Source organism: Salminus brasiliensis, chromosome 16 (assembly GCF_030463535.1).
Source record: "Salminus brasiliensis chromosome 16, fSalBra1.hap2, whole genome shotgun sequence".
NCBI lineage: Eukaryota > Metazoa > Chordata > Actinopteri > Characiformes > Bryconidae > Salminus > Salminus brasiliensis.
In genome coordinates, this window is record NC_132893.1 from 34,761,691 (window position 1) to 34,788,259 (window position 26,569).

The 26,569-nt window shown below is 46.5% G+C and overlaps 1 protein-coding gene across 1 annotated transcript; it reads right to left on the reverse strand.

The window, feature by feature from the left end:
* Positions 1-2,482: 2,482 nt before the first annotated feature.
* osbp2a (oxysterol binding protein 2a) lies at positions 2,483-25,331 on the reverse strand. The gene is made up of 14 exons (XM_072659036.1): positions 25,014-25,331; positions 22,771-22,976; positions 14,100-14,350; positions 12,723-12,891; positions 11,972-12,095; positions 11,754-11,823; positions 11,159-11,296; positions 9,876-10,121; positions 9,530-9,650; positions 9,187-9,290; positions 7,813-7,908; positions 7,412-7,596; positions 6,738-6,958; positions 2,483-5,484 (listed from the first exon to the last, which is right to left on the reverse strand). Exons 1-14 carry the CDS (start codon positions 25,178-25,180, stop codon positions 5,342-5,344), a joined length of 2,241 nt encoding a protein of 746 aa, XP_072515137.1. The 5' UTR covers positions 25,181-25,331; the 3' UTR covers positions 2,483-5,341.
* Between the last annotated feature and the right edge of the window lie 1,238 nt (positions 25,332-26,569).

A 26,569-nucleotide genomic window follows, 5' to 3' on the forward strand; every position in this document is an offset into this window, starting at 1 on the left:
AGGATTCGCTAGTAGGATAACATTTTGTACTACGCATGGCTAGTAGTGTGCCATATTTTGTACTAGGATGTACAAGGACTGGCTAATAATATGCAACATTTTTTGCATTGGTTAGTAGTGTGTCATGGCTGTGATTACCTGGCTGTGCATTGGCTAATGTACTATATTTTGTGCTAGGATTGGTTAGTAGGTTTTGCATTAGTGTTGCATTAGTATTGAGTACTATTGTTAGAACTGCCCTCCATCCTATAGTGGCTAATAGTGTGCTTTCTTCTGTGCTCGGATTGGTCAGGATCGGGGCAGCGGTGGCTCAGCGGTTAGAGCGCCGGAATGTTGATAACAGGGTTGTGGGTTCGATTCCCGGGCTCGGCAAGCTGCCATTGTTGGGCCCTTTACCCTCTCTGCTCCCCGGGTGCTGGAGTTGGCTGCCCACCGCTCTGGGTGTGTGTGTGTGTGTGTGTGTGTTCACTACCACAAATGGGTTAAATGCGGAGAACACATTTCGCTGTACAGTGACAAATACCTGCACCTTTTTATTATTATTGCTCTTGTGCTAGGGCTGCCAGGTTGCTTGGCTACTTGTATTCTGGACTTCTGTGCCAGGACTGGCTGGTGGACCTTCAGGCCTGGACAGTAATGTGCTGTGCTCTTTGCTAGGCTTCGTAAACTGGATTGGTTCATGTGTGTCTGTTTTGAAACAGAAGGCTACGGCCCGCCTGGTGCAGTTTGGTGCCGTCTAATGAGTCAGTGGCCTCATTTCATTCAATGAATCACATTGTCCACCTCTCAGATTGAAGACTAAGCCCTTGCTATGGATGACGTAACTGTGTCTCAATCCTGCCGCACCACTGCCCCACATAGTTTAACTTTTTTCCCCTGCTCAAAATATACCTGCTCCATCTCATCAGCATAAAAACAAAATTTCTCCTGAGCTGAACTAGTGATACTTACTGACAGAGGCAGCCCAGGACCCCAACCCAGAATCGCTCTTACTAACTGACGAGAGCGTATTTCTCAACAGGAGCAAACTCAGTGGGTGTATACTCGAAGTCTACGCCACAGCCAAGACGGTGCAACTAATCCACCAGCCCATCCCAGCACAGGAGGGTGGGTCTCATCGGAAGACAGGCGGGAATAGAAATACTGCTAAGGTAACCATTTGCTGCCAGTGTGTCTATATAACATTAGAATAAACCCAAATAAACAGAAAGTCAGTGGTCAGTGAGAGTGTCTACCTGTAATTAACTCTATATAACATTAGAATAAACCCAAATAAACAGAAAGTCAGTGGTCAGTGAGAGTGTCTACCTGTAATTAACTCTATATTACATTAGAATAAACCCAAATAAACATAAAGTCAGTGGTCAGTGAGAGTGTCTACCTGTAATTACCTCTATATAACCTTAGAATAAACCCAAATACACATAAAGTCAGTGGTCAGTGAGAGTGTCTACCTGTAATTAACTGTATATAACATTAGAATAAACCCAAATAAACATAAAGTCAGTGGTCAGTGAGAGTGTCTACCTGTAATTAACTCTATATAACATTAGAATAAACCCTAATAAACATAAAGGCAGTGGTCAGTGAGAGTGTCTACCTGTAATTAACTGTATATAACATTAGAATAAACCCTAATAAACATAAAGGCAGTGGTCAGTGAGAGTGTCTACCTGTAATTAACTCTATATAACATTAGAATAAACCCAAATAAGCATAAAGTAAGTGGTCAGTGAGAGTGTCTACCTGTAATTAACTATGTTTATTTGGTTTTATTCTGATGTTATATAGAGTTAATTACAGGTAGACACTCTCACTGACCACTGACTTTATGTTTATTTGGGTTTATTCTAATGTTATATAAAGTCAGTGGTCAGTGAGAGTGTCTACCTGTAATGAACTCTATATAACATTAAAATAGCCCAAATAAACAGTCAGTGAGTGTCTACCTGTAACTAACTCTATATAACATTAGAATAAGCCCAAATAAAGTCAGTGAGTGTCTACCTGTAATTAACTCTATATAACATTAGAATAAGCCCAAATAGTCAGCGAGTGTCTACCTGTAACTAACTCTATATAACAGAATAAACCCAAATAAACAAAGTCAGTGTCCAGTGAGAGTGTCTACCTGTAAACTCTATCTTAAAGGTGCAGTAAAACAAATAGGATAAGTCAATTGACTGTTTTTAAACTCTTAAATCTCTTTGGTACATAAACGCAAAAGTTCATAAGTGGACTTAAAATCTAAGATAGAGAATAAGATAAATGCAGGATTGGGCCCTTCACGACCGGAGAGCCGCTGCTTTATTAGTTTGTCTCTTAATCTGGAGCTTTAAGGAAAGTCTGATGTAATGGCTGTTCTATAATTATACAGTGCTTTGGCGTCACCTAGCAGACAATCCAAGAAGTGCAGCCAGATTTGAAACCACAAAAAATAAAAAATAATAATAATGATAAAAAAAGAGAGACCAGAACACTGTTTGTTTTCAGCATTTTTTCATTTAAATGTGATATTCAGCTTGTTTGTCACAGCCAAAACTACACTTGGTAAATTTGCATCATATTTCTAGGCTACTAAGCTGAGGATAAAGCGCAAGTGACGTTCACGTACACTGATGACCCAAAACATTAAGACCACCTGCCTAGTATGCTGACAGTCATAGATGCTGATGTGTGCCACCAAAAAACAGCTTCCTCTACAGGACCTCGGAGGCAGCATCTGTGCAAGACACTGCGAGGTGGATTCAATGTAGCGGTGACGTGTACCTGGCATCCAGGTGACGTGGTTAAAAAAACAAAAAAAGAAACCCCCAAAAAACCCACAGGACTCATTAGACTAGGCCACCTTCCAGTCCTGACACTTGTGTACCCATTGTAGGCACTTTTAACAGTGGACAAGGGGCACGGGCACTCCGACTGGTCTGCAGCTTAACAACAGGGGGCGCTGCACTGTGTGCTGTGAGGCATTCCTTATGGAACCATTATTGAACATTTCTATGCCACAGTAGCCTTTCTGTCGGTTCCACCCAGACCAGACCAGACCAGCCCAGCCAGTCGAGCTTAGTTGCCTGGCCATAACGATCAGACCCTCATCAACGTGGACCTGGTCTTCACACTGCCCGTTTGCCCCCTCACCCAACAAACCGAGGAGATCCCAGATCTTCACCCGCAGCACTGTTACCACCTACATCAGCAATATTCACTTCATCTAGGAGTGGTCTTAATGTTGTGGCTCGTCCGTGTACCAGAAGTGTGTTCTAGCTCCCCGCAGTTCAGGTGCAGACGTGAACCGTGCCCAACACACACAGATATGATCATAATCACAATCAAATTAATAATCACCATCAACAGAGTTCAGAAACAGTTCTGCACAGAGATCCTTCAGCCTTTGAATCTCTAGGCGCCGGCAGAGCCGCGGGAGCTTGTGCTTTGTGCTTAGTCCTGCATAAATGTTCCTTACTGAGGAGCGCCGCTGTCCAGGAACATGTCCGGATCTGTCAGCTGCCGTGGGATCAGACGAAACCCACAAAGCGCACACTTCAGTGCTGAACACACCCAAATGAATTCATTCAATGGGTATTTGGCAGATGAGTGTGGGGTGCTAAATCAAGTGCACGCTGTAGACCTCGGTCAGAGGAAAACCTTGTATCTCCTGGTACCGCCAACAAGAGATCAAGAAGATCTCTGTCGTCATGGAGTTACTGAATGTGATAGTGTTTTATGGAAATTGTGCTTCATCATTTTCAAAAGAACATCATTTCAGCTGCATTAATACTAATGACAATGCTTTGGGGCTTCAGAGTGGCGCAGCTGTCTAAGCGTTAGCCCAGTCAACAGCAATGCCACGGCTATCCGTGTCCGGGAGTCCCAGAGAGCATGACTAGCCTCTGATCAGGCAAATCTCAAATCGCAGGGATCGCAAATTTCATCACACACTAAGTTCAGTAATTCTGTTTAGCGCCGGCGTACAGCTTTTAACGAAGTTTCCTGACTAATCAGCTGCATCTGTAGCGTACAGTCAATTAACACAAACCAAAAAAATGCTCTAAATGCACTTAGAATAGAATGGGCAGTCAATGGGCAGGTGCTCAGAACACACTTTCATTAGACGTCAATGGGAAGATGAGCCGCATACACTTATAATGGATGTCAAGGGGGAAATGGAGTCAAAGGAAAGGTACCCTCAACACCTTTATAATGGAAGGCAATAGGAAGAAGCCCTGAATACACTTCTAATGGATGTCAATGGAAAAGTACACTGAACACCTTTATAATGGAGGTCAATGGGAAGAGGCCCTGATTACACAGTTATAATGGACGTCAATTGAGAAATGGGAGTCAAAAAAAAGGTACGCTAAACACTTTTATAATGGAAGTCAATGGGAAGAGGCCCTGGTTACACAGTTATAATGGACATCAATGGGAAAATGGGAGTCAAAGGAAAGGTATCCTGAACATCTTTATAATGGAAGCCAAAGGGAAGAGGCCCTGAATACACAGTTATAATGGACGTCAATTGAGAAATGGGAGTCAAAAAAAAGGTATCCTGAACACCTTTATAATGGAAGGCAATAGGAAGAGGCTCAGAACTCCCTAACAATGATCGTCTATGGGAAAATGATCTGCACACATTTAAAGTGGAAGTCAATTGAAAGGTGATCAGAGCACATTGATAATGGAAGACGAAGGTAAGGTGCTCCAGGCATATTTAAAATGGAAATCAATGAAAAGCCGCTTAGAACCCCCTTACAATGGGCAGGTACTCTGACCACAGTTGTAATGGAGGTCAATGGAAAGTACAGTTCGCTGTAATAAATCGTACCCTGCAGATGCAGCTAGATTAGGTTGAAAGTATGGATATTTAGCCTGATATATCAAACCTGGCCAGTAAACGGCGCCATCGGTCCCTTTTTACCTGAAACTCGTCCAAAATAGAGTCGTTAAGAACAGCTCACCTGGGCCGGCCAGAGTCTGACCGTTAATAAATAAAGTGCTGGAATCTACTGTGCTCAAATAAATAACCCATCTGCCATGCAGCGTTCATTTCATCTGCCACAAAATGCACACACACACCCACACACACACACACACACCCACCCATCCCACACCAAACACACAAGTGAATGTACTATACATTGATAAATAATGTGGAAAACTATGACGTGTGTGTATTCAAGTCCTCGAGACGTCTCCATTTCGGAAGTACACACAAACACACACACACACACACACACACAGGCCATCACATCACACATCCGGTGTGTGATCATCTGTCCATCTGTGTTCAATCTGGCTCTGGGAAGTAGCGGTCATCCTGCAGGGAAGAGAAGCTGACCCCTCAGAAGATGGATGGACACTGGCTCCAGTCCTGCTTCTCTTTGGCCTCCCAGTATCCTCCTCTGTAGACGTAGGTGCTCTCCCCGGTCTCGGAGTCCATCCTCTTCTCGAACCACAGTGGCCGATGAACCTCCACTGCCCGACCTGAGAGAGACGGAGAGGGAGAGACAGTCCTGTTTAATCCTGATGGTCAGAAAAGCAAATCATTTGTCTTCTATGGGGGCCAGACTGCACAGGTCAGAGTGAACCGATTATGCTAGATTATGCTGTGCTAGTTTAATTACGGTCACTGCGTCGCCACGTCCGGTTCTGAACTGTACCGTTACCGAACAGCCGTCTGAACTATTTAACAGAGCGCTCAAAGGGCTTCAGCACAGCCCACAGAAGTCAATGAGAAGGAGCACTGGATATTTTTAGAATGGAAGTCAATTGAAAGGGGCTCTAATGCATTTCCGCCTTCCTCAAAAAATCTTCACTGGGCTTCAGCACAGCCAATAGGAGGGCAGGTAACACGTCTGGAAGTCCCTCCAACATGGACCAAAGGCTAGGTTGTCTTGGCTCAGCGGTCATTGTGTTCAGTGAGAAAAGCAGTGGTGTTCAGACCGGGGAGCTTATCAGAGTCTGATCCTCCTGTAAGGAGTTTAGCAGAGTAGAAAAGGACACGAGCGTCTCTTTTTGCTAACTTTGAGCTGGGCGATGGAAAAAGTTTATATCAAGATATTTAAAGACTTTTTTTATTAACAATATATGATATTTATTGCGATCTCTAATTCCAGTATAATATATACATAAATAACGATACGATAACATCTTAGCATATTGCCCAGCTCTATGCTAACTCCACATCACATCTCGCATTCGTCACTGTACAGCGAAGTGTGTCTTCTGCCTTTGACCCATCTGTCAAACTAGGGGCAGTGAGCACACACACACAGAGCGGTGGGCAGCCAACTCCAGCGCCCAGAGAGAGGAGAGGGTGAAGGGCCTTACTCAAGGGCCCAACAGTGGCAGCTTGCCGAGCCTGGGAATCGAACCCACAACCCTGTTATCAACAGCCCGGAGCTCTAACCGCTGAGCCACCACTGCCCCATGTGTAAGAAGAGTCTGTTGCCTAATGCATATTTTCCCCACTGTTGTTATAAATGCAAAAAATAAATAAAAATAGAATTCAGATCCAGGAATCAAAAACAGGGATCACCCCCAGTCCCCTGAAAATGATCCCAGTAGAATAACTGTGTGTGCACTGCACATCAGAGTTTAAGCCAAGTGTGTGACCGTGTGGTTGTGGTATTTCTGAAGCGCGGTTCTGTTTGCAGGTCAGTCAGATGGCTACCATGGAAGCTACCAGACTTTCTACTACTAGAGTTCCTGCATGGCATAAATAGAAGCTCTCGAACCCTCTTCCAGAGCGATGTTGGCCTGCGCCTCCCTCGTCCTCCTCTCCAGCCTCTGCCGCTCCTCCAAGCGCTGTTTGTGGGCGTTGGCTTCGTCCCAAAGCCCCGCCTCCATCAGCCTTTGATCTGGCCGCAGGCGGCTGTCGGTGGGAGCCACGCCCTCCTCGGGCTCGTTCAGAGTCAGAGCCAGAGAGGAGAAATAGTGCATGTTCTCTGCATTCTCACTGACACACACACACACACACACACACACACACACACACACACACACACACACACACACACAATAAATGAGAGCCAGATATAGATAAAAATGAACAGATACACTATATGTCCAAATGTTTGTGGACAGCCAATAGAATAGGACTCTCTTGAACAGATCAATAAACATGACTTTATTGGCAACATGCCAGGCGGGGGCAGAGGGGTATAAAGCCCCCCAGCATTGAGCTGAGGAGCAGTGGAAGAACTGTGTTCTCTGGAATGACGGATGGTGGTTCAGCTCCATCCAGTACTATTGGGATGAGTTGGGGTGGAGATCAAATTCAACATCCTGATTTCAATTCAACCCCACTGTTTGTTTTAATTCTGGAAACACCAATAAATAAGCAGGTGTCCCAATACTTTTGTCCATATAGTGTACGCACAGACAGACACAGAGAGAAAGTGGTTCTTACGGTAGGGGGTATTTTTTCCACAGCAGTTTGGGGGGAAGGGTTTGGTAGACGGTTTTCTGTTTGACCTCTGAGCCCACGCAGCCACGGCTACTCTCCACGATCTTGGCGCTCTCCATCTTATCATCCCACGTTCCAGACAGGATGTAGTGGGCCAGACCATCACTGTCCGCCACCACACCGGTCACCTGGAGATGGGACAAGACATGACAAGTGGATTCATATAAGTGGTCCAAACTGACCTGGTATAGGAATCTGTTTGGTTACGTTTCCTCATGGTGGCCACCAGAGGGCAGCAGCACACTATAGGCCACACTGCGGTGAGAGCTGAAAGACAATGAATGAAGGGGCAAGAAATAAGAGGGGGGGTAAATAATTAAATAGATTGCAGGTGTTGGCCTCACCTTGCGCGGGACGTCCCGGGAGAAATAGCTGTAAGGTGAGAATTTGAGGTGGCAGGTGTCCTTTGTCCTGCGGTTCACAATCTCGATATCGCCAGACTGAGGAGAGAACACACAGTGCTTTACCACAAAACTGCGATATAGGAGCAGAGGTGCAGAAAGACAGAATAAGAGGATGAGAGGAGAAGGAAGGACAGTAAAGAGACAGATGGAGGAGAGAAGACAGACGGAGAGCTGAAGATGAGTCATGCTGTACAGTCAGCGAGGAGGTGAGGCTCCAACTGCAGAGGAAGAAAAGTACTGCACTTTTCCTTCCTTATTAGGAGTGACAGCAACCAGCACATACACCCATCTCTCTCCACTCGCCCTCTAGTCCACACTAACAGCTTGTGGTTCAGCTTGAATACACCTGAAGAATGAATATACTATATGGACAAAAGTATTGGGACACCTGCTCATTCTTCTGAAATCAAGGGTGTTAAAAAGAGCTGATCCTGCTGTTGGAGTAACTGTCTCTACTGTCCAGAGAAGAAGACTCTCTACTAGATTTTGGAGGAGAATTGCTGTGAGGATTTGATTGTATTCAGCAAATAGAGTGTTAATGAGGCCAGGATATTGGATGATCATCACCCCACCTCATCCCAAAAGTACTGGATGGAGCTCCACCACCATCATTCCAGAGAACACAGTTCTTCCACTGCTCCACAGTTCAATGATGGGGGGCTTTATTCCCCATCGGTGTCAGCAATGGGTGCAGCTTAAAGTAACGGAGGACGTTTCAGGCCTTAGGTCAGGCTAAAGTGCAGCTTTCAAACATGGTGGAGGTAGTTTCACACACTTACTTTTAAATTGATGTCAGATTTTTTTTACCCGTTTCTCCCCAGATATCTAACCTGTCCATATTCAACCCCCCGCACCCCCCCTTTCACGCAACACCTCCGACACTAGTGAGGGTGAGACCAACACACGCCCCTCCGACACCTGCGCAGCCAGCCACACCTCTTTTTAAAACTGCAACAGATGCTAAAGCACCTGGAGGGATCACCATATACTTGTCTCTGAACCTCCGACTAGCAGACGCCAGTGACTGCCAGCGCCGCATTAGAGTGATGTGGGGAGAGAGCGCTCCACATCACTCTACCCACCCTGGGTAGCCCACCCTAGAGAGAGCAAGGCCCAATAGCTAGCAGCGTGATCGGGATACGAACCAGCGACCCTCTGATTCCTCTGATCACAATGACCGCGCCTTAGTCTGCTGGACCACCCGGAGTTAAGTAACACACTGTTACTTTGACAAAGTAGGCTGAGAGAGACCCCATCCCCACACTTACGTGTACACAAACACATGGTTAAACCTCTGTGGTACTGGACACATACCTGGTCAATCCAGAGCTTGCCTACGATGATGTTATGAACTGTGGAAGTGACTTTACTCCAGATATAGTGATTCCCACTGGAGTGGAACAGTAGGTGGATATTACCTGCGGGGGGGGGGGTGAGAGAATGAAGGCGCAATGTGAACTCTGATTCGATTCACTTACAATTCTTAAGGAAACGAATCAGTGAATCACACATATGAACCATTTGATTCCATTATTTTTATACAGTTCATAATAAAAAATAAAAAAATAACACTACCATGCATTAATTTATGAATAAAATACTAAAACCTTAACGCTTTATAATTTTAGTGCTTGAAAACGATGTGTGTAAGACTGACCCAGAGGCATGATGGAGATGTATTTCCCTCTGAACTTGCTGTCGATGGTGATCTCCTGCCACAGAGTCCATCCACGCTGAGACATCACATGATGGGCAGCGGCAGGAGGATGGTGGCTCACCTGGACAGACAGAGATGGTAAGATGCTTTGGTAAATGTTCTAACTGTAAAGACAGAGGGTTAAAAAGCCATTACAGGTAAGGTTCTAGATAATGTTCTCTATTTTTTAATCCTGTGCTGCTTATGCATTCATTTGAATCTCCCCCACACACCTACACGACTCAGGACTGCCCCGAGTGCAGACGAGAGCCTGAAGTTCCCTGGCATCACTACTGGTCAGCCTAACCTGTTCACAGATGGAGCGGTACCCGCTCTCCTCCAGCCGGTCCAGCTCATACGTCTCCCCCAGTAGGGGGTTGAAGGGTTTCCCGGTGCGGTGGACGGTGGTGGAGTAGGAGGAGACGGAGAACGCAGCCACCAAACACATCTGCTCCAGAGCACAGGAGCAGCGGGCAGCCCGGTCCAGCAGCTCACTGTACTCCAGATTCTCAGTCAGACGCTGTAGCATGGACAGAGGCTCGTTAAAGTTCACCTGGAGGAGGAGGAGGAGGAGGAGGAGGAGGAAGAGGAGGAGGAAGAGGAGCACACACACACATGCACATGATTACTATTAGACCATTTGGACAAATCTGCCAAAATAGAAAAGTGACCAAAAATAATTTGAAAGAAAAAAAAGTCAAAATAATTCAATTAAAACATTCAAATGAAAATATGACATTATTTAATTATCAAGTAACTGGTTATGCACCAGCACACATTCCCAACACACTCTACTCAACACACTCTCCTTCTATATATCAATAATACAGAACAGTGTTTTTTTGGTTTGTAACAATATTCAAACCCTTTACGCTGCTATCTAGAACAGCAACGTAGCCCACAGAACTGCAATCCTTCTATCCAAAGATCTATTTGTCCAGTTAAAGCGCGATTTAATCCTCCAAATGGTCCTTAAAATACAGAACCGCTGTCCTGTTACTAAAGAACGCTTAAAGAACTCCTTTTCTATCTACTACAAGTAGTGCTATGTTTTGCTCCAGGGCTCCCCCTACAGGTGGTAAGTGTGATTCACTTTTACTCCACTGCAGGAAATACAAATCATGCTTTGAGCGCCCCCGCATGGACAGCTAGCTGTATACGTGCATTTCTGGACAGTCTGAGAGCTGCAGAAGCTTTATATGAAGGTAGAACAGCATGTGGGCTGAGGTGGTAGAGTAATACTACAGGATTCTACACTAATATGACTCTATGGGTTACGCAGCGTTACACAGCGGCAGTTCTGGAGAGAGGTTCTCCTCCTGCAGCTCCACCACCAAAGCTCCATAGTGCAGTAGCAGCAGCAGCGCTCCGGCCCGGAGTGGGAATGACGGAGACGCCGTTCTCCCTGTTCCAGTCAGTGGAGCATCAGCATGATCCTGAAGCTGCTGGTTTAAGGTAGAATTCCTATGTAATGCTGCTTTAAAATGATCACCACCACGTTACACAAGCCAACACACACACACACACACACACACACACACACACACACACACACACACACACACACACACACACACACACACATCGTACAGGCATGGGGATCTTGGAGAGCTCTTTGCCAATGCAGTTTTTCATGATGCTCCACAAGTTGAGGGAGTAGTTTGGCTTGTCTGGGATACGGCTGCGTCTGCCTCTCCGCTGCTGCAGGCCGTATGAGCCGGAAGTGTCCTGAAAACACACACACACACACACACACACACACACAGTGATTCAACCCCATTTTAATTCTAATAGCTCCCCCCTGTGGAGACTCTTGCTAAATGCAAGTAAATGAAGGTGGGAGCTTGCACCCATAGCATTTATGACTGCCACAGAAAAGCAGTGGGACACTCTGGGACAGGCTGAGAGGGGACAAGAGGTGTATAAAGCCCCCCAGCATTGAGCTGTGTGGTTCTCTGTACTGATGATGGAGCTCCATCTAAGACCTTTGACCTTTGCGCAGAGTTGGAGTGGCAGAACTAATCACCCAACATCAGTACCTGACCTCACTGATGCTCTTGTGAGGCTGAATACAATCAAATCCTCATAGCAAATGTTCCAACATTTAGTATAAAGCCTTCCCAGAAGAGCAATGACAGTTACTGCAGGGTGATGGTGGAGGAGGTGTCTGGACATTCAAACTCACATTGTCTTCCTGACCCCAGTCACTGGGCATGCTCTCGGTTATGCTCTGGTTAACACTCCCACCCGAGTGTCTGTAAAGCACACACACAGACACACACACACACACACACACACACACACACACACACACACACACACACACACACACACACACACACTCTCTTTAATTTGACATTGTGGCGTTAATTGTTAAGGAGCTGTGGTGTGAGGGACACTCACCCGTGCTGGGTGTGGTTGGACGCAGGCACAGTGATGAATGCAGGCGAGTCCTCCATGGCATCAAAAAACTCTACATCCTCATTCTCATCACTGGTGTCCACTTCTCCTGACCGCTCAGATCCCTCTAAGACCACACACACACACACACACACACACACACACACACACACACACACACACACACTTTTCAAGTCAGCCTACAGTAAGATAGCTCCACCCATTCAGCCTACAACGCTGTAGCTCCAACCACTGCAATTTAACCTTGCCCAAACAGCCTACAGATGTATAGCCCCACCCACTCAGCCTACGGCAGTTTTACTCCACCCACTCAGCCTACAGCTCCTCTGCCCTGCCCACTCAACCTACGGCCCCATTCAGCCTACTACAGTTAAATTCCACCCACTCATCCTACAGCCCCATTCAGCCCCGCCCACTCATCCTACAGCCCCATTCAGCCCCGCCCACTCATCCTACAGCCCCATTCAGCCCCGCCCACTCATCCTACAGCCCCATTCAGCCTACTGCAGTTTAACTCCACCCACTCATCCTAATGCTCCTTGCCCCGCCCACTCATCCTACAGCCCCATTCAGCCCCGCCCACTCATCCTACAGCCCCATTCAGCCTACTGCAGTTTAACTCCACCCACTCATCCTAATGCTCCTTGCCCCGCCCACTCAGCTACCAGCCTTTTTGCCCTGCCCACTCAGGCCAGTACTAGCGCATGCACGTGTGTGTGTGTGTTTGGCTCACGCGTGTGTGTGCTGGGCGCCTCTCTCCAGGCTCTCTCCAGGCTGTTGTGCTGTTTGGCTAGCTGCTCGATGGTCTCCTCCAGATGATGCCGCTGCTCTCTCTCATACTGCAGCGCCTTCTGCCACCGCCGGCTGTGCGCCTCCGCTAAATCCACAAAGTCTCGGCAAGCCTGAGCCAAAGACAACCAGAGAGCAGGAGCTCATCAGTGACAGCAGCTCATTACCAGCACAGGCACTAGATCTCTCTCTCTCTCTCACACACACACACACACACACACACACACACACACACACACACACACACACACACACACACACACACACACACACACACACACAAAGACATAAATGGTCTTCCTCTGAGCACCATCACCCCTTAACAGCGGTCGTCTTCAACGTCTCTAAATTCCACCATGGTCAGCTCCTCCTCCTCTGCTGGGTTCTCTCTTCACTGTAGCTTCCTGCAGCTCCTGCCCAGGTCATCAGATTCAAACCCCTGACTCTGGCCTACAAAGCCAAGACTGGACCAGCCAGCCCCTCCGTACTTGATGGCGATGGTCAAAAGCCGATCTGCACCAAGAGCCCCTCCAGCCTCAAGTACGGCTCGGCTCGACCCGCCATCCTTTAAGATTCACGGAAGACGAGCATCCAGACTTTTTACTGTCCTGCACCGAAGTGGTGGAACGAACTTCCCCTGGGTGTCCGAACAGCAGAGTCCAACGCTCGCTGTCCTCAAACCCAGACTGAAGACCCTCCTCTTCTGAGAGGACTTGGGTGAATAGCAGAGTGAGTGGAGTATTGTCTGACGTCTGTATCTTCTGCATTCTAGTCTCTACAAACTAGCTAAGGGTATTTTAAGGTCTTGTGTAGCGTCTGCTAAATGCCTTCAGTCAATAAAGTCAATAAAATTACATACATGTTTTCTGCCCCCTGGAGGATTAACGATGCACTGCATGCATACATACAGATTTCAAAGTTTGAATTGAGTAAAATTTAAAGGCAGCTCAGAAAATAAGGGGTTAAATAATGGTGGTTCTACATGTTTTAGTTTGGATAAATACTTAAAATTATAATAATAATAATAATAATAATAATAATAATAATCATCTAAAAGTTAAATCTCCATCCATCTTTTTATCTGGTTTCCTGGTCAGAGTCCCGGTGGCTCAGAGTCATTGGATGCAAGGCAGGAACACCCTCTGAACAGGGCACCAGTCCACCGCAGATGCAGTAAGTAATATTTAATAATCGAATAGAATAGAAGGTCAAATAATTACTTGGTGGTTGAGGTTTGAGAGGGTTCCGGTGTGAGTAGAACTGAAGGTGTTTTACTGTAGAACAGGCTCAGCTGCAGGGCTGGAAGGGTTAACGGACTCACATTGATCATAGCATTGGAGGTGATGCGGAAGAGAGTGGCGCGCTCGTTGACCGTCTTCAGTTTGTCGTTTCCGTCGCTGGGGCAGCGCAGGTCCTCCAGCTCGCTGAGGGAGCGCTGCAGGGCCGCCCCGTGCTTCCCGATCAGGTCGTTACACGTGCTCAGATCATCCAGCTTACTGACCAGAGTCTTCAGAGCAGCAGGGGTCAGAGCGCGGTCCGGCTGGGCGACCAGGACCTCGTCACCAGAGTCATCTGAGAAGAGGAGAGAGAGAGAGAGAGGTCAGGCAGGATGATGGAGGTGATGATTAAGAGTAGCAGTCTGAGATCATTGTTCCCACACTGAGATACACCAGCTCTGACGTCAGCATTTACAGCAGAACTTGCAGAAGCCCACACACACACAGAGTTGGGTTGTTTGTGTGTGTGTGTGTGTGTAAATCTCTCTGCGGCGCTGTGGGGCAGAGTTAGAAACGCTTATAAATAGCAGCAGAGTCTGCAGTCTAGCGCGCACACACACACACACACACACACACACACACACACACACACACACACACACACTTCTGTGGAAGAGTTTATCAATTAAGAGAGAGAGCAGGGTGATTAAGTGTATTTGACTGCATGTGCACGCTCTACTTCAGCAAACACACACACACACACACACACACACACACACACAGTGAATGAACATGGTTGCCTTGGAAACAAAAAGGCAGACAATCCGAAGGCTGAACTATTTTTAGAAAAAAAAAAAAAAAAAAAAAAAAAAGATGACGCAGTTCAGTGTGTGTATACACACACACACACACACACACACACACACACACACACACACACACACACACACACACACACACACACACACACACACACACACCTTCATAAGCAGTGTGACACAGTCAGTGAAAGCAGTTAGTATGAAGTGAGAGAAGTCTGGAAACAGACTGAGGAGAGGAGGAGAGGCAGGAGGAGAGAAGAGGAAGAGAGAAAGGTGTGGAAGTGAGGAGAGGCAGGGGGAGGGGGCGGGGAGAAGTAGAAGGAGTAAATGGGAGAAGAAGAGGAGAGGCAGGAGGAGAGTGGAAAAGAGGCGGAAGGGGAGGACAGAGGGCAGGACTAGAGATGAGGGGAGGCAGGAGGAGTGAAGGAGGGGTAGATGGAAAGGAGGGGAGGAGAGGCAGGAGGACAGTGGGGAAGAAGGGAAGAAGAGGCAGGAGGAAAGGAGGGCAGTAGAGGCAGGAGGAAAGGAGAGCAGGAGAGGCAGGAGGAGTAAATGGGAGAAGAGGAAAGGAGGGGAGGAGAGGCAGGAGGAGTAAATGGGAGAAGAGGAAAGGAGGAAAGGAGAGGCGGGAGGAAAGGAGGGGAGGAGAGGCAGAGAGCCGCAGCGTTAAGCTTTCAAGGAAAATCTTGAGTCACCAAACCGGGTTTACAGACGGTCAGCAGCACGTCCACAGAACCAGCTGCTGCACCAGCGTCAGCGCGCCCCCTCCTCACTCTGAGCCACACTGAAGGAGCACTCCTCAACTCCTCACAGTGCTGAGAGCAGCACTCCACTGCAGGAGTGAGAGAGAGTGACAGCACCTGCTCCTCCAACACCTCCTCTCAAACCCAGGAGTTCACACTCCTCAACGTTCCAGCATCACTCCGAGAACTTCCTGAGGACACCCGGAAGGAGTCTGAACACCGGAACATTCTGGAAATTATTATTATTTAAAAAAAAAAAATAGTAACTTTGAACATTATAATATTTGAAAAATCTCATTTGCATTTAAGTCCATATTTAACCCTTAGAGTCTCATGAGGTCACTGTGAGCTCGCTTTTGTCCGGTCAGTGTAAGTTGGCTGGCTTCATGGCCTCGAGCCAGATTACGTTCTGGTCTGCGGTCACGGGGCTCAGACTGATGAGGTCATCACTGAGCTGGAGCTGCAGCAGAGCTGAGGTGGTCTATAGAAGGAGAAGCCCCCTGGCTGTATGTCACGGACCCCCAGAGGCTCCCAGGACCCCAATTTGAGAACTATGGGTGTAGCTTACGCCCCATCAAGCACACAGGCGGTAAGTCAATTAACTCTGATGGCTGCAGCGTCCCAGAGCAGGAAAACAACCAGGAGGAAGCGGATTAGTGTGGATTCTCCCGAGAGGAGAGATTAGAGTGGGGCGAGAACTCCTCCAGGCTGCTCTGCTGACCCACATACTGAGGAAAGCGGACTGTGTGCATGTGTGTCGGGTGGGAACCCAGCCTGAACCATTATGATACATCATAAAGTCAGCCTGCACTATATGTCCAAAAGTTTGTGGACATCCCTTCTAATGAATGCATTCAGCTTCTTTAAGGTGCAGCCATTGCTGACACAGATGTGTCCCTAGCTTTTCTAGTCCCTGCAGAGAAGTACTGCCAATAGAATAGGACTCAATAAGCATGAAGCTATCGGCACCATGCTGCCTAATAATGCCAGGCATGGGCTAGTAGAGGGGTATAAAGCCCCCCAGCATTGAGGAGCTGTGGAGCAGTGGAAGAAGTGTATTCTCTGTAATGATGGTGGTGTTCTAGACAATGACTGGGTCAGAACATCTCCAAAACATCAGGCAGGTCTGGGAAGGACAACCAGTGAACCAACGACAGGGTCATGGGCACCCAAGGCTCATTAATTGATGCTCATGGAGGCCCCGCCCACCTCACAACTTACAGGATGTAAAGGATCTGCTGCTGATGTTAGTCTTGGTGCCAGAGCCCATAGCAGGACACCTTCAGAGGTATTGTGGGGTCCATGCCTGAAATGGTCAGAGCTGTTCTGGCAGCATGAAAGGGGAGTAAACGTTATTAGGTGGGTGGTTTTAATGTTATGGCAGCTTGGAGGAGAGTCTGTGAGTGGGATATGAGAGAGAGAGAGTCAGGCTGGGACTGGTGGGGTTAGGCTGATTCTGCAGAACCAGGAGGGACCACCGTTTTGCTTCTGCTTTAATAACACACTGATTTTAAACTGGGTCAGATGTGTGTACGTCACAAACAGGCTGAGTCGCACACATTACACCACACACACACACACACACACACACACACACACACACACACACACACACACACACACACACACACACACACACACACACACACACACACACACAGGGGGGGGGGGCTTAAAAAGGGAGAGAAAGCAGGGGAGAGAGTAGAGGAGGAGAAGGAAACAGACACAGACACACGAAGGTCACTTGAGAATCGATCAGATCACCTTCTTCCATCCAGCCTGTATGAGTCATACCAACCACACCTCCCCACACACAGAGAGAGAGAGAGAGAGAGAGAGAGAGAGAGGGCGAGCGAGCAGTACCTACAATCCAATTTGGGCATCAGCCTGCTTAGTTATTATCACTAATAATCTCATTACCCACAAACCTTGGGGGAATCGTCAGTCACCTGTCGTAAACACACACACACACACACACACACACACACACACACGCACACACACACACACGCACACACACGCACACGCACACGCACACACACAGCAGTGGAGCTAAAAATCGAATCAGTAATTAATCATGCCGATCACAGACACACTCAATCAGCCAAAACATGTCTGGTATCTGACGTGTGCTTCTTTAGTTCAGATGCTAGGCTAACGCTGCTAACCCACATTGGACTTGGACCAACAGCAATCTAGAAAATCACCAACCAAACAGAACTGTAACCTTCACAGCCTGAGGATCCAATCAGCCAAAATTTATTTATTTATTTAATGAAGGAAAGCGCCTACAAACGCACACCAATAGGAGGCGCTCTAATCACTGTTTTAACTCTTTTAACATCCACTCCAGACACAACCTCCAGACCCACCGTAAACCCCTCCACTGCCCCTTCCTCTCCTGACCTGCTCTCGTGGATTCTGCTGATCTGGATCTCATGGCCTCAGTAAATACATTAGCTGAGCTGACTAGCTCATGGATCCACACGAGTTCCAGATCAGCAGAATCTAGAAGCAGACGCTTCTGTAAAGCATTCGGTCAGCGGTTCTCTCCAGCAGCCTGAACTAAACACTGCCTCACTGAGCTCCAACACTGAACTGCACCCTTAACAAGGGTTCTTTAGCAAAGTTAAAGGTTCTGTACAGAACCACAATGATCCTATAACCATTTGAAAGCTTGAATGCTTCTTTGCTGGGTGTTCTTCAAGTTGATGGAAAACCTTTTATAGGCGATTCTCTGTAGAACGGTTTTTACAAAGGTTCCAATTACCAATAAAAAGGTCAAAAAGGTCAAAAAGGTCAAAGAACCGTTCTTCAGTGGTACTTAGAACCATTTATGCTGACCAAAATTCCCAACACACACACACACACACACAGACACACACACCAGCTATTACTCACATATTTACTGACTGAGATATGAATTCAGCTTCCCAGCTGAGACCCCCACACCCTGCTCTATGTAGCCTATCCAAACCACCTGCTGAGCACAGGGCAGCAGATCTCTGCTGGGGTCTCCCATAAAAACACATAGAAAAATAGATGTGAAATATATAATAAAAGATTAGAGCACATGCTTTCATATTTTTCATTGTTCCTAAACAATGAAAGGCCTTGCAGAAATGTAATTAATTAATTAATTATAATAATAATAAACAGTTAAAATAAATATAAGCGCCCCCTTCTGGCCTAAATCTACAGTTCTCACTGAGCACTAAACAGCCACAGAAGCAATCTTCCACCCCTAGTGTCGAGTACAGGATGTAATCATGGTCCAAAAATCTCACGAATAAACGTCTAGACAACAAAAACCTTCTTAATCTTCAAAGCAAGTCCATGTAAAGATTTTCTTCCAAGCAGCATTTTGGAGCTTTTCTATTGGTCCATTCATCAAATTCTGATACAATACAAAGACCAACGGTTGTGTTCAAATAAACAACAAGAAGAAGAATAAAAACAAAATATTCTAATATTATGTATTCATCCTCACACAAAACCTTATATCTCCATTTTTACTGCTTTCCTCTTCTCTCCAGGATGTGGACCTGGGTGCTGTTCTTTATACTGCATCAGTACGTCATGATGAACAGACCAATAGAAACGCCCCAAAAAGCCTGAAAGTACTAAACTCTTCACGCTGAAAGTTCAGAAGGTTTCTTTCTGTGGAGGAGAGATAAATACCTTGCGCTCCTCTCAACTTCAGCTCCTGCAGCCAAACCCAGCTCCCAGCCTCTAAACCCGTCCGCTGTTTCAGAACCACGTTCCGAGGAGAACCGCAGGGTTCTCGCTGCCGCTGCTGAGGAACACTGCTGGAGAACACTCCAGCAGAGGAGCAGCGTCTCCTCACCAGCCTGCTCTCTCCCTTCTGCTCTCCCCCTCCTTCTCCTCCTCCTCCTCCTCGCTCGCACACTCCCCCTCCCCTCCTGCTTGTGCTCTCTCTCTCTCTCTCTCATCCACGTTCTTTCCCCCTCCCTCTCACATTTTCTCTCTCCCTCTCTCGCTCTCCTTCAGTACCATCTCCTCTCCTCCTGCTGCCTTGTCTACTCATCCTACCCTCTCCCCTTTATTCTCTCCCATACTATACCCTCTCTCCCTTCCTTCACGCTCCCTCTGTTCCTTCCTTGACGCTCCCTTCTTGCTCCCTCTCTTCCTCCCTTCCTTCACGCTCCCTCCCTCCCTTCCTTTCTTCACGCTCCCTCTCTCCCTTCCTTGCGTCCTTCCCGCTCCCTCTCTCCCTTCCTTCACGCTCCCTCTCTCCCTTCCTTCACGCTCCCTCTCTCCCTCTCTCCCTTCCTTCACGCTCCCTTCCTCTTTGCGCTCCCTCTCTCCCTTCCTTCACGCTCCCTCTCTCCCTTCCTTCACGCTCCCTTCCTCTTTGCGCTCCCTCTCTCCCTTCCTTCACGCTCCCTCTCTCCCTTCCTTGCTTCCTTCCCGCTCCCTCTCTCCCTCTCTCCCTTCCTTCACGCTCCCTCTCTCCCTTCCTTCACGCTCCCTTCCTCTTTGCGCTCCCTCTCTCCCTTCCTTCACGCTCCCTCTCTCCCTTCCTTGCTTCCTTCCCGCTCCCTCTCTCCCTCTCTCCCTTCCTTCACGCTCCCTCTCTCCCTTCCTTCACGCTCCCTTCCTCTTTGCGCTCCCTCTCTCCCTTCCTTCCTTTCTTCACGCTCCCTCTCTCCCTTCCTTCCTTCCTTCCTTCACGCTCCCTCTCTCCCTTCCTTCCTTCCTTCCTTCCCGCTCCCTCTCTCCCTTCCTTCCTTCCTTCACGCTCCCTCTCTCCCTTCCTTCCTTCCTTCCCGCTCCCTCTCTCCCTTCCTTCCTTCCTTCCCGCTCCCTCTCTCCCTTCCTTCCTTCCTTCACGCTCCCTCTCTCCCTTCCTTCACGCTCCCTTCCTCTTTGCGCTCCCTCTCTCCCTTCCTTCCTTTCTTCACGCTCCCTCTCTCCCTTCCTTCCTTCCTTCCTTCACGCTCCCTCTCTCCCTTCCTTCCTTCCTTCCTTCACGCTCCCTCTCTCCCTTCCTTCCTTCCTTCACGCTCCCTCTCTCCCTTCCTTCCTTCCTTCCTTCACGCTCCCTCTCTCCCTTCCTTCCTTCCTTCACGCTCCCTCTCTCCACTCATCCCACCCTGTCTTTCTCACACTATACCCTCCCTCTCCCTCTCTCTCTCTCTCTCTCTCTCTCTCCTCCCCCTGATTCCCTTTCTACTCCCTCTCCTCCATTCACCCTCTCAGTCTCGCTCTCTCCTAACACACGCCACCTCTCCCTCACTTTCTGCTCGCTCTGCGTGCCGTGGTTCAGTGCTCTGCCCTGTGTGAAACCACTGCAGGGTCAGAAGCTGGTCTTCACTGAGGTCACGGATGAGCTCGAAAAACGGACAAAATAACGAAACTGGACATAAACCCACACAAACCTCGTATGTGAACGTCAATGGATTCCTAATACTACTGGGAACATTCATCTGGCAACTCAAATTTCATATGGAGAAAAAAAAAATGGACAAAAGTATTGGGACACCTACTCATTCATCGCTCCTTCTGAAACCAAGAGTTTTATAAAGAGCTGATCTGCTTTTGTTGGAGTAACAGTCTCTACTGTCCAGAGAAGATGACTCTCTGGAGGAGCATTGCTGTGAGGATTTGATTGTACTCAGTGACAAGAGTGTTAGTGAGTTCAGGATGTTGAATGATTACAATGGATGCAAATTAAAGTATTAAAGGGGTGTCCACAAACATGTGGACCTTTAGTGTACAGATGATTTTTCACTAAAAGATCAGAGGGATGGTGAAGTTCCCATTTAAGGCAACAGAAAGATCAAGAAGCGAGAGCACACAGCTTATAGAACATCTTCTGTCAGTTATTTGCATTCATCACACACACACACACACACACACACACACACACACACACACACACACACACACACACACACAGCTTGTCATAGTTGAATCTAAATTTAAACACAAGCATCCTCCCTAGAGTAATTCACTAACCACAGCGCCCTCTAGAGGCTAAAGGCTGAAAAGCTGAACAGCAGCATGTTTGCAGGAGGAGACGCCCCACTCTGCCCCACGGATTCTGTACACCCTTAAAAGCAGGGGGTTCTCCAAGGGTTCTCTGCCTTGTTCTCTACAGCAGCAACCCAACACAACACACACTAACACACCACCACCACAGTGTCAGTCAGTGTTGCTGCCCTGCTGAGCAGCGATCCCCACCACCCGAATACTACCTGCCCTGTGGTGGTCAGTCCTGTGGGGTCCTGATCGTTGAAGAACAGGGTGAGAGGAGGCTGACTAACAAAGTCTGCAGAGAAACCGATGATATAATGGGCCGACTTCCAAACCAGGGGTGGTCATAATATTCTGATTAATATTCTGATATGACGGTGCGTGTGTGTGCGTGTGTGTGTGTGTGTTTGTCCAAATCTTTGGGGACACCCCTTCTAATAAACGCACTCAGCGAATTACAGTTGCACCCATTGCTGACACAGATGTGCAAATGCACACACACAGCTTCTCTAGTCTCTGTAGAGAAGTACTGCTAAGGACCCATCTCTCACACTCTTCTCACTGAATGCATACAATCAAATCCTCACAGCAATACTCCTCCAAAACCTAGTAGAAAGCTTTTTTCCTCTGGACAGTAGAGACGGTTACTCCAACCAAAGCAGGATCAGCTCTTTTAATCCCCTCGATTTCAAAAGAAACAGTGAATGAGCAGGTGTCCCAATACTTTTGTCCGTATAGTGTACCAGGTTTAGTTGCAGTGTCAGAGTAGGGGTGAGGAATAGATTGTATTGTGATCAGTTTTGCTTTATTGATAAAAAAAAAAAACCCAACCCAATATTTCATTACAGAGAATGTAATTAGTCCTGTTTGCCCACTGCAGCAAATTATGAATCATATCATAAATAAATAAATAAATAAATAAATACATTTATTAATTAGTATGGGGCAGGATCTGGACAGCAGTTTTTATAATCTCCCACTGGGGATGTTTTTTGTCTGAGTCAGAATATCACAATGATGATACCTGTAAATATTGTGATAATATTAATGATAATAAATATGATGATGATGATGATTATTATTTTTATTATTATTACTATTATTAGCTCTACATAAGAGCACCAATCACAGAAATGAGCAAACCGTGCTAGACTCCGGTCCTCGGTTCCCCCCTCCTAATAAAAGCCCAAATCTGACCCTGAAGCCCTCACCTGAGTGGTGCATCATCTGAGTGGCGTTTGCTTTGGCCTGTTGCAGCGCAGAAACCCAGCGCTGACACTCCGCCTCCGAGCTGGCCTTCAAGTGGTAGCTCCGCCCCCCGCTCGTCAGCACAAGGTGACAGGCGTCTCCCAACTCAATGTGTACTGTCGCCAAGGAGATGGTGCCACGGCAGGTGTGTGCCATTTCCGCTTGAGTCCTAAAGACACACACACACACACACACACACACACACACACACACACACACACACACACACACACCCCTAAGCTGTTATCTGCAGCAGGTTCCGACCGCAGGCCGGCTCTCAGCGCTTTCCCACACACTCATAAAACCAAAGGGACTAACGGGCTGTTCGGGGTAACGCCAGAGAGAAGAACCACGTTCTGCTTCCTAAAGGAACCGAATACATTTCACTGCTGGTTCTTAAGAGCAGTGGTTCTCAAACTGGTCCTCAAGAGCCCCCAGACAGTTCAGATTTCAGCTCTGTGAAGAACCTCTCAAAATTCACAGCACCTCCTCATAATGTAGCGTTTCGATGAGGAACCCTAAAAGTGGAACAGAACGTCAACATTATCTGTAGCTTTGTTCAAAAATAAATAAATAAATTGATCTCTCCGTCACGCACGGTTCTTGGAACCAGAATGAGAGAAGAACCTTTTGTTTTAAAGAACCTCTGCATAATAAAGGTTCTAGGACATACCCCAAAAACGTGAACATTCTTTTAGAAAGTGTAAAGCAGGGTAAAAAGGTGTTCGGGAACCAAACGTGGTTGTTCTTTAGAACCCGAACGAGATGTGTGAGTGTGAAGAACCTTTTTAAAATACAAAGAACCTCTTCATAAAAAGATGAATGGTTCTTTACAGAACCAAAAATGGTTCATCTGCCTCTATATAATGACTTCAAAGTGTGAAGAACCCTTTTATAGGTTTAAAAGAACCTCTACATAAGTTCCAGGACAAATCCATACATTGATCTAGAGCCTTTACAGTGTGAATGTTCTTTTAAAAAAATGGTAAATTGGTTCTTCAGGGATCTTTAAGTAACCTAAAGTTCTGTGTTCAGAATGACTTTCAAGAATGTAGAACCCCACATAAAGGTTCTAGTGTGAACTCTTACACAGATCTAAACCTTTACAATATGAATGTTATTTAAAAAAAGAGGCAAACTGGTTCTTCAGGGAACCAGAATTAGATCTTTACAGAACCCAAAGTGGCTCATCTGCATTCAGAATGACTTTCAAGAATGAAGAACCCCACACAAATTTTCTAGTATTAACCCATGCATTGATCTAGAACCTTTACAATGTGAACATTCTTTAAAAATTGACAAATTGGTTCTTCAGGGAACCAGATCCCTACAGAACCCAAAGTGGCTCATCTGTGTTCAAAATGACCTCCCATGTTCTAGTATTAACCCATACATTAATCTAGAACCTTTACAATGTGAATATTCTTTAAACAATGGCAAATTGGTTCCACAGGGAACTAGACTAAGGGCCTTGTCTGAAGAACCTTTTAAAAAAAAGAAATGAACGCACATGAATTACGAAGTGTCCAGAACCCTCCATAACAAAGGTTCTAGGATGAATCCATCAACCAATTCAGAACCTTTACAATGTGAACGTTCTTCAAACAAAAGCAAAACATGGGTTCTTCTAAGACACTAACATGAAACAAGAGGCCGCGAAGAACCTTATGTCCATTTTAAGAACCTCAGAAAAACATGGTTCCTCTATAACTTCAGAATGACACTTCTGAAGAACCTCTGCACAATGTAAAATGTTCTAGAAAGACCTCACTCCCTGATCTAGAACATTTGTAATGGGAACGTTTACAATGTTTACAATGGGAAAATGGATCCTGAAGGTACCAGAATGATGAAATGTTCTCGGGGAACCCTTTTCATGCCATTTTCGTGCATTTTCTCACCATTAAATTGATTTTTTTTATTGTTTTGAATTATTTAATAAAATTAGATGGTTATTTATATGCAGTAATGGGTTAAAATGTGTTATTATAGTATTTTAATAATGCAGAGATGGTGTTAAAAGTTAATACGAGGCAAAAGTTGGCGTCTTGTGGGAACTCTCCGTTCCACCTTAAATGGTGCAGCAGTTCCATTCTGGCGCCTCAGGCGCCAGAATGGAACTGCTGCACCATTTAAGGTGGAACGGAGAGTTCCCACAACAAGCAGGCAAACGCAAGGCTAACTTCACCCTCGTGGGTTTGCTTACCTATAATAGGACAGCAGGCCGTTGCTGAGGACGAACCACCGTCGCTGGTACCCCTTCAGATAGTTTGTCCATTTCAGCAGCCATCCCCGGTGCGTGTCCGGGCTGACACCGTGTCCCACCGAGGACGTGGGAGAAGGGAGGATTTTAACATGACCGTTCATTTTCATGCGTCCACTCCGGGTGGGCTCCTGCAGAGGATGCTGCTGCTGCTGCTGCTGCTGATGCTGATGCTGCTGCTGCTGATGCTGCTGCTACTGCTACTGCTACTACTACTACATCCAGCACATGCTGCTCCACCTGCAATAACTAACCACTAGTGCTGCTGCAGCATCCAACCAATACCCCCCTTTCCCCCTTTCCCCCCTTTTCTGCCCTCCTCCCACCGCAAGGGGCAACATCTGATGGGACGCGGGGGGGAAACACGGCGCAGTGACGTCCACAGATCAGACTGCATCGTGACGCAAGTGCATTTTCTTTTTTGGTTTTATCACATCACAGGCTGACAATTTCTACCATATTATTTATTATAACTAATTTAGAAAGACATTAAGATGCTAATATGACGTGTGAAGTTTGTTTATTTATTTATTTTTAGCTGGAAATTATTTTTCTGTATGTGATGCAAGTTGCAGTTCCACCGGCGTCCACGGGAGGCCGACAAAGCGACCGAATAGGCTCCCTTACGAGTCTATTGACTCAATTAGGATTTTTAAGGACAATTTCATAAATATTTTTTAATTACGTGTTAAATTATGTGTAGAAGATGTGAATACATTTTTTTGGAGTGGGGTTTGGTGTAAAAGCGTTTTAACATGAACATTTCTTGTCAGAAAATACTTTTTTTTGATGTTTTGAGACAGTTAAAATAAGAGTCTATTCATGGTGGAGGGATATGTGCATGTGGACAGGGTGCTGTATGGCAAAACAAGTAGTCCCCAAATAAAAACAATAAATAAATATGATTTAAATAACTACTATTTTATCATCAGCTGCCCCCGTCAATCTGCTCTCAATACACCATAATAAGAAAGCGAAAATCTGAATTAATAAAAATAAATTACAAATTTATTAAAAATTAAACCCCCCAAAATTCTCATGGACCTAAATATTCAGACCCTTTATTTATTTGTATAGCTGTTAGCAGCTTTACACAATCAGTAATTAGTAAAGTAAGCAGCCAAAGACCACAGAGGCAAGGAAAACCTCCCTCAGAGCTTGGGAGGAACCAAGAGTCACAAGAGGGACCAGACCCATCCCCCTCTGATCAGAACTATTTATAAATTATTGATAAAAGTCACCTAAACTGTTGTACTGCTCAGGTGTGCAACATATTTTTAATCATAATAAAATTTGAGACACATGAAAGCCCCTACAGGCCCCTTTCTGATTCTCTGGTCTGCTGCCCGACACCATCCCCACAGTGAAGCACGGTGGTGGCAGCATCATGCTGGGACAGGGAGACTGATCAGGGTTGAGGGAAAGAGCAGAGATATTCTCAATAAAGACCAGATCCAGAAAGCTCAGGACGTCAGACTGGGCCAAAGGTTCACCTTTCA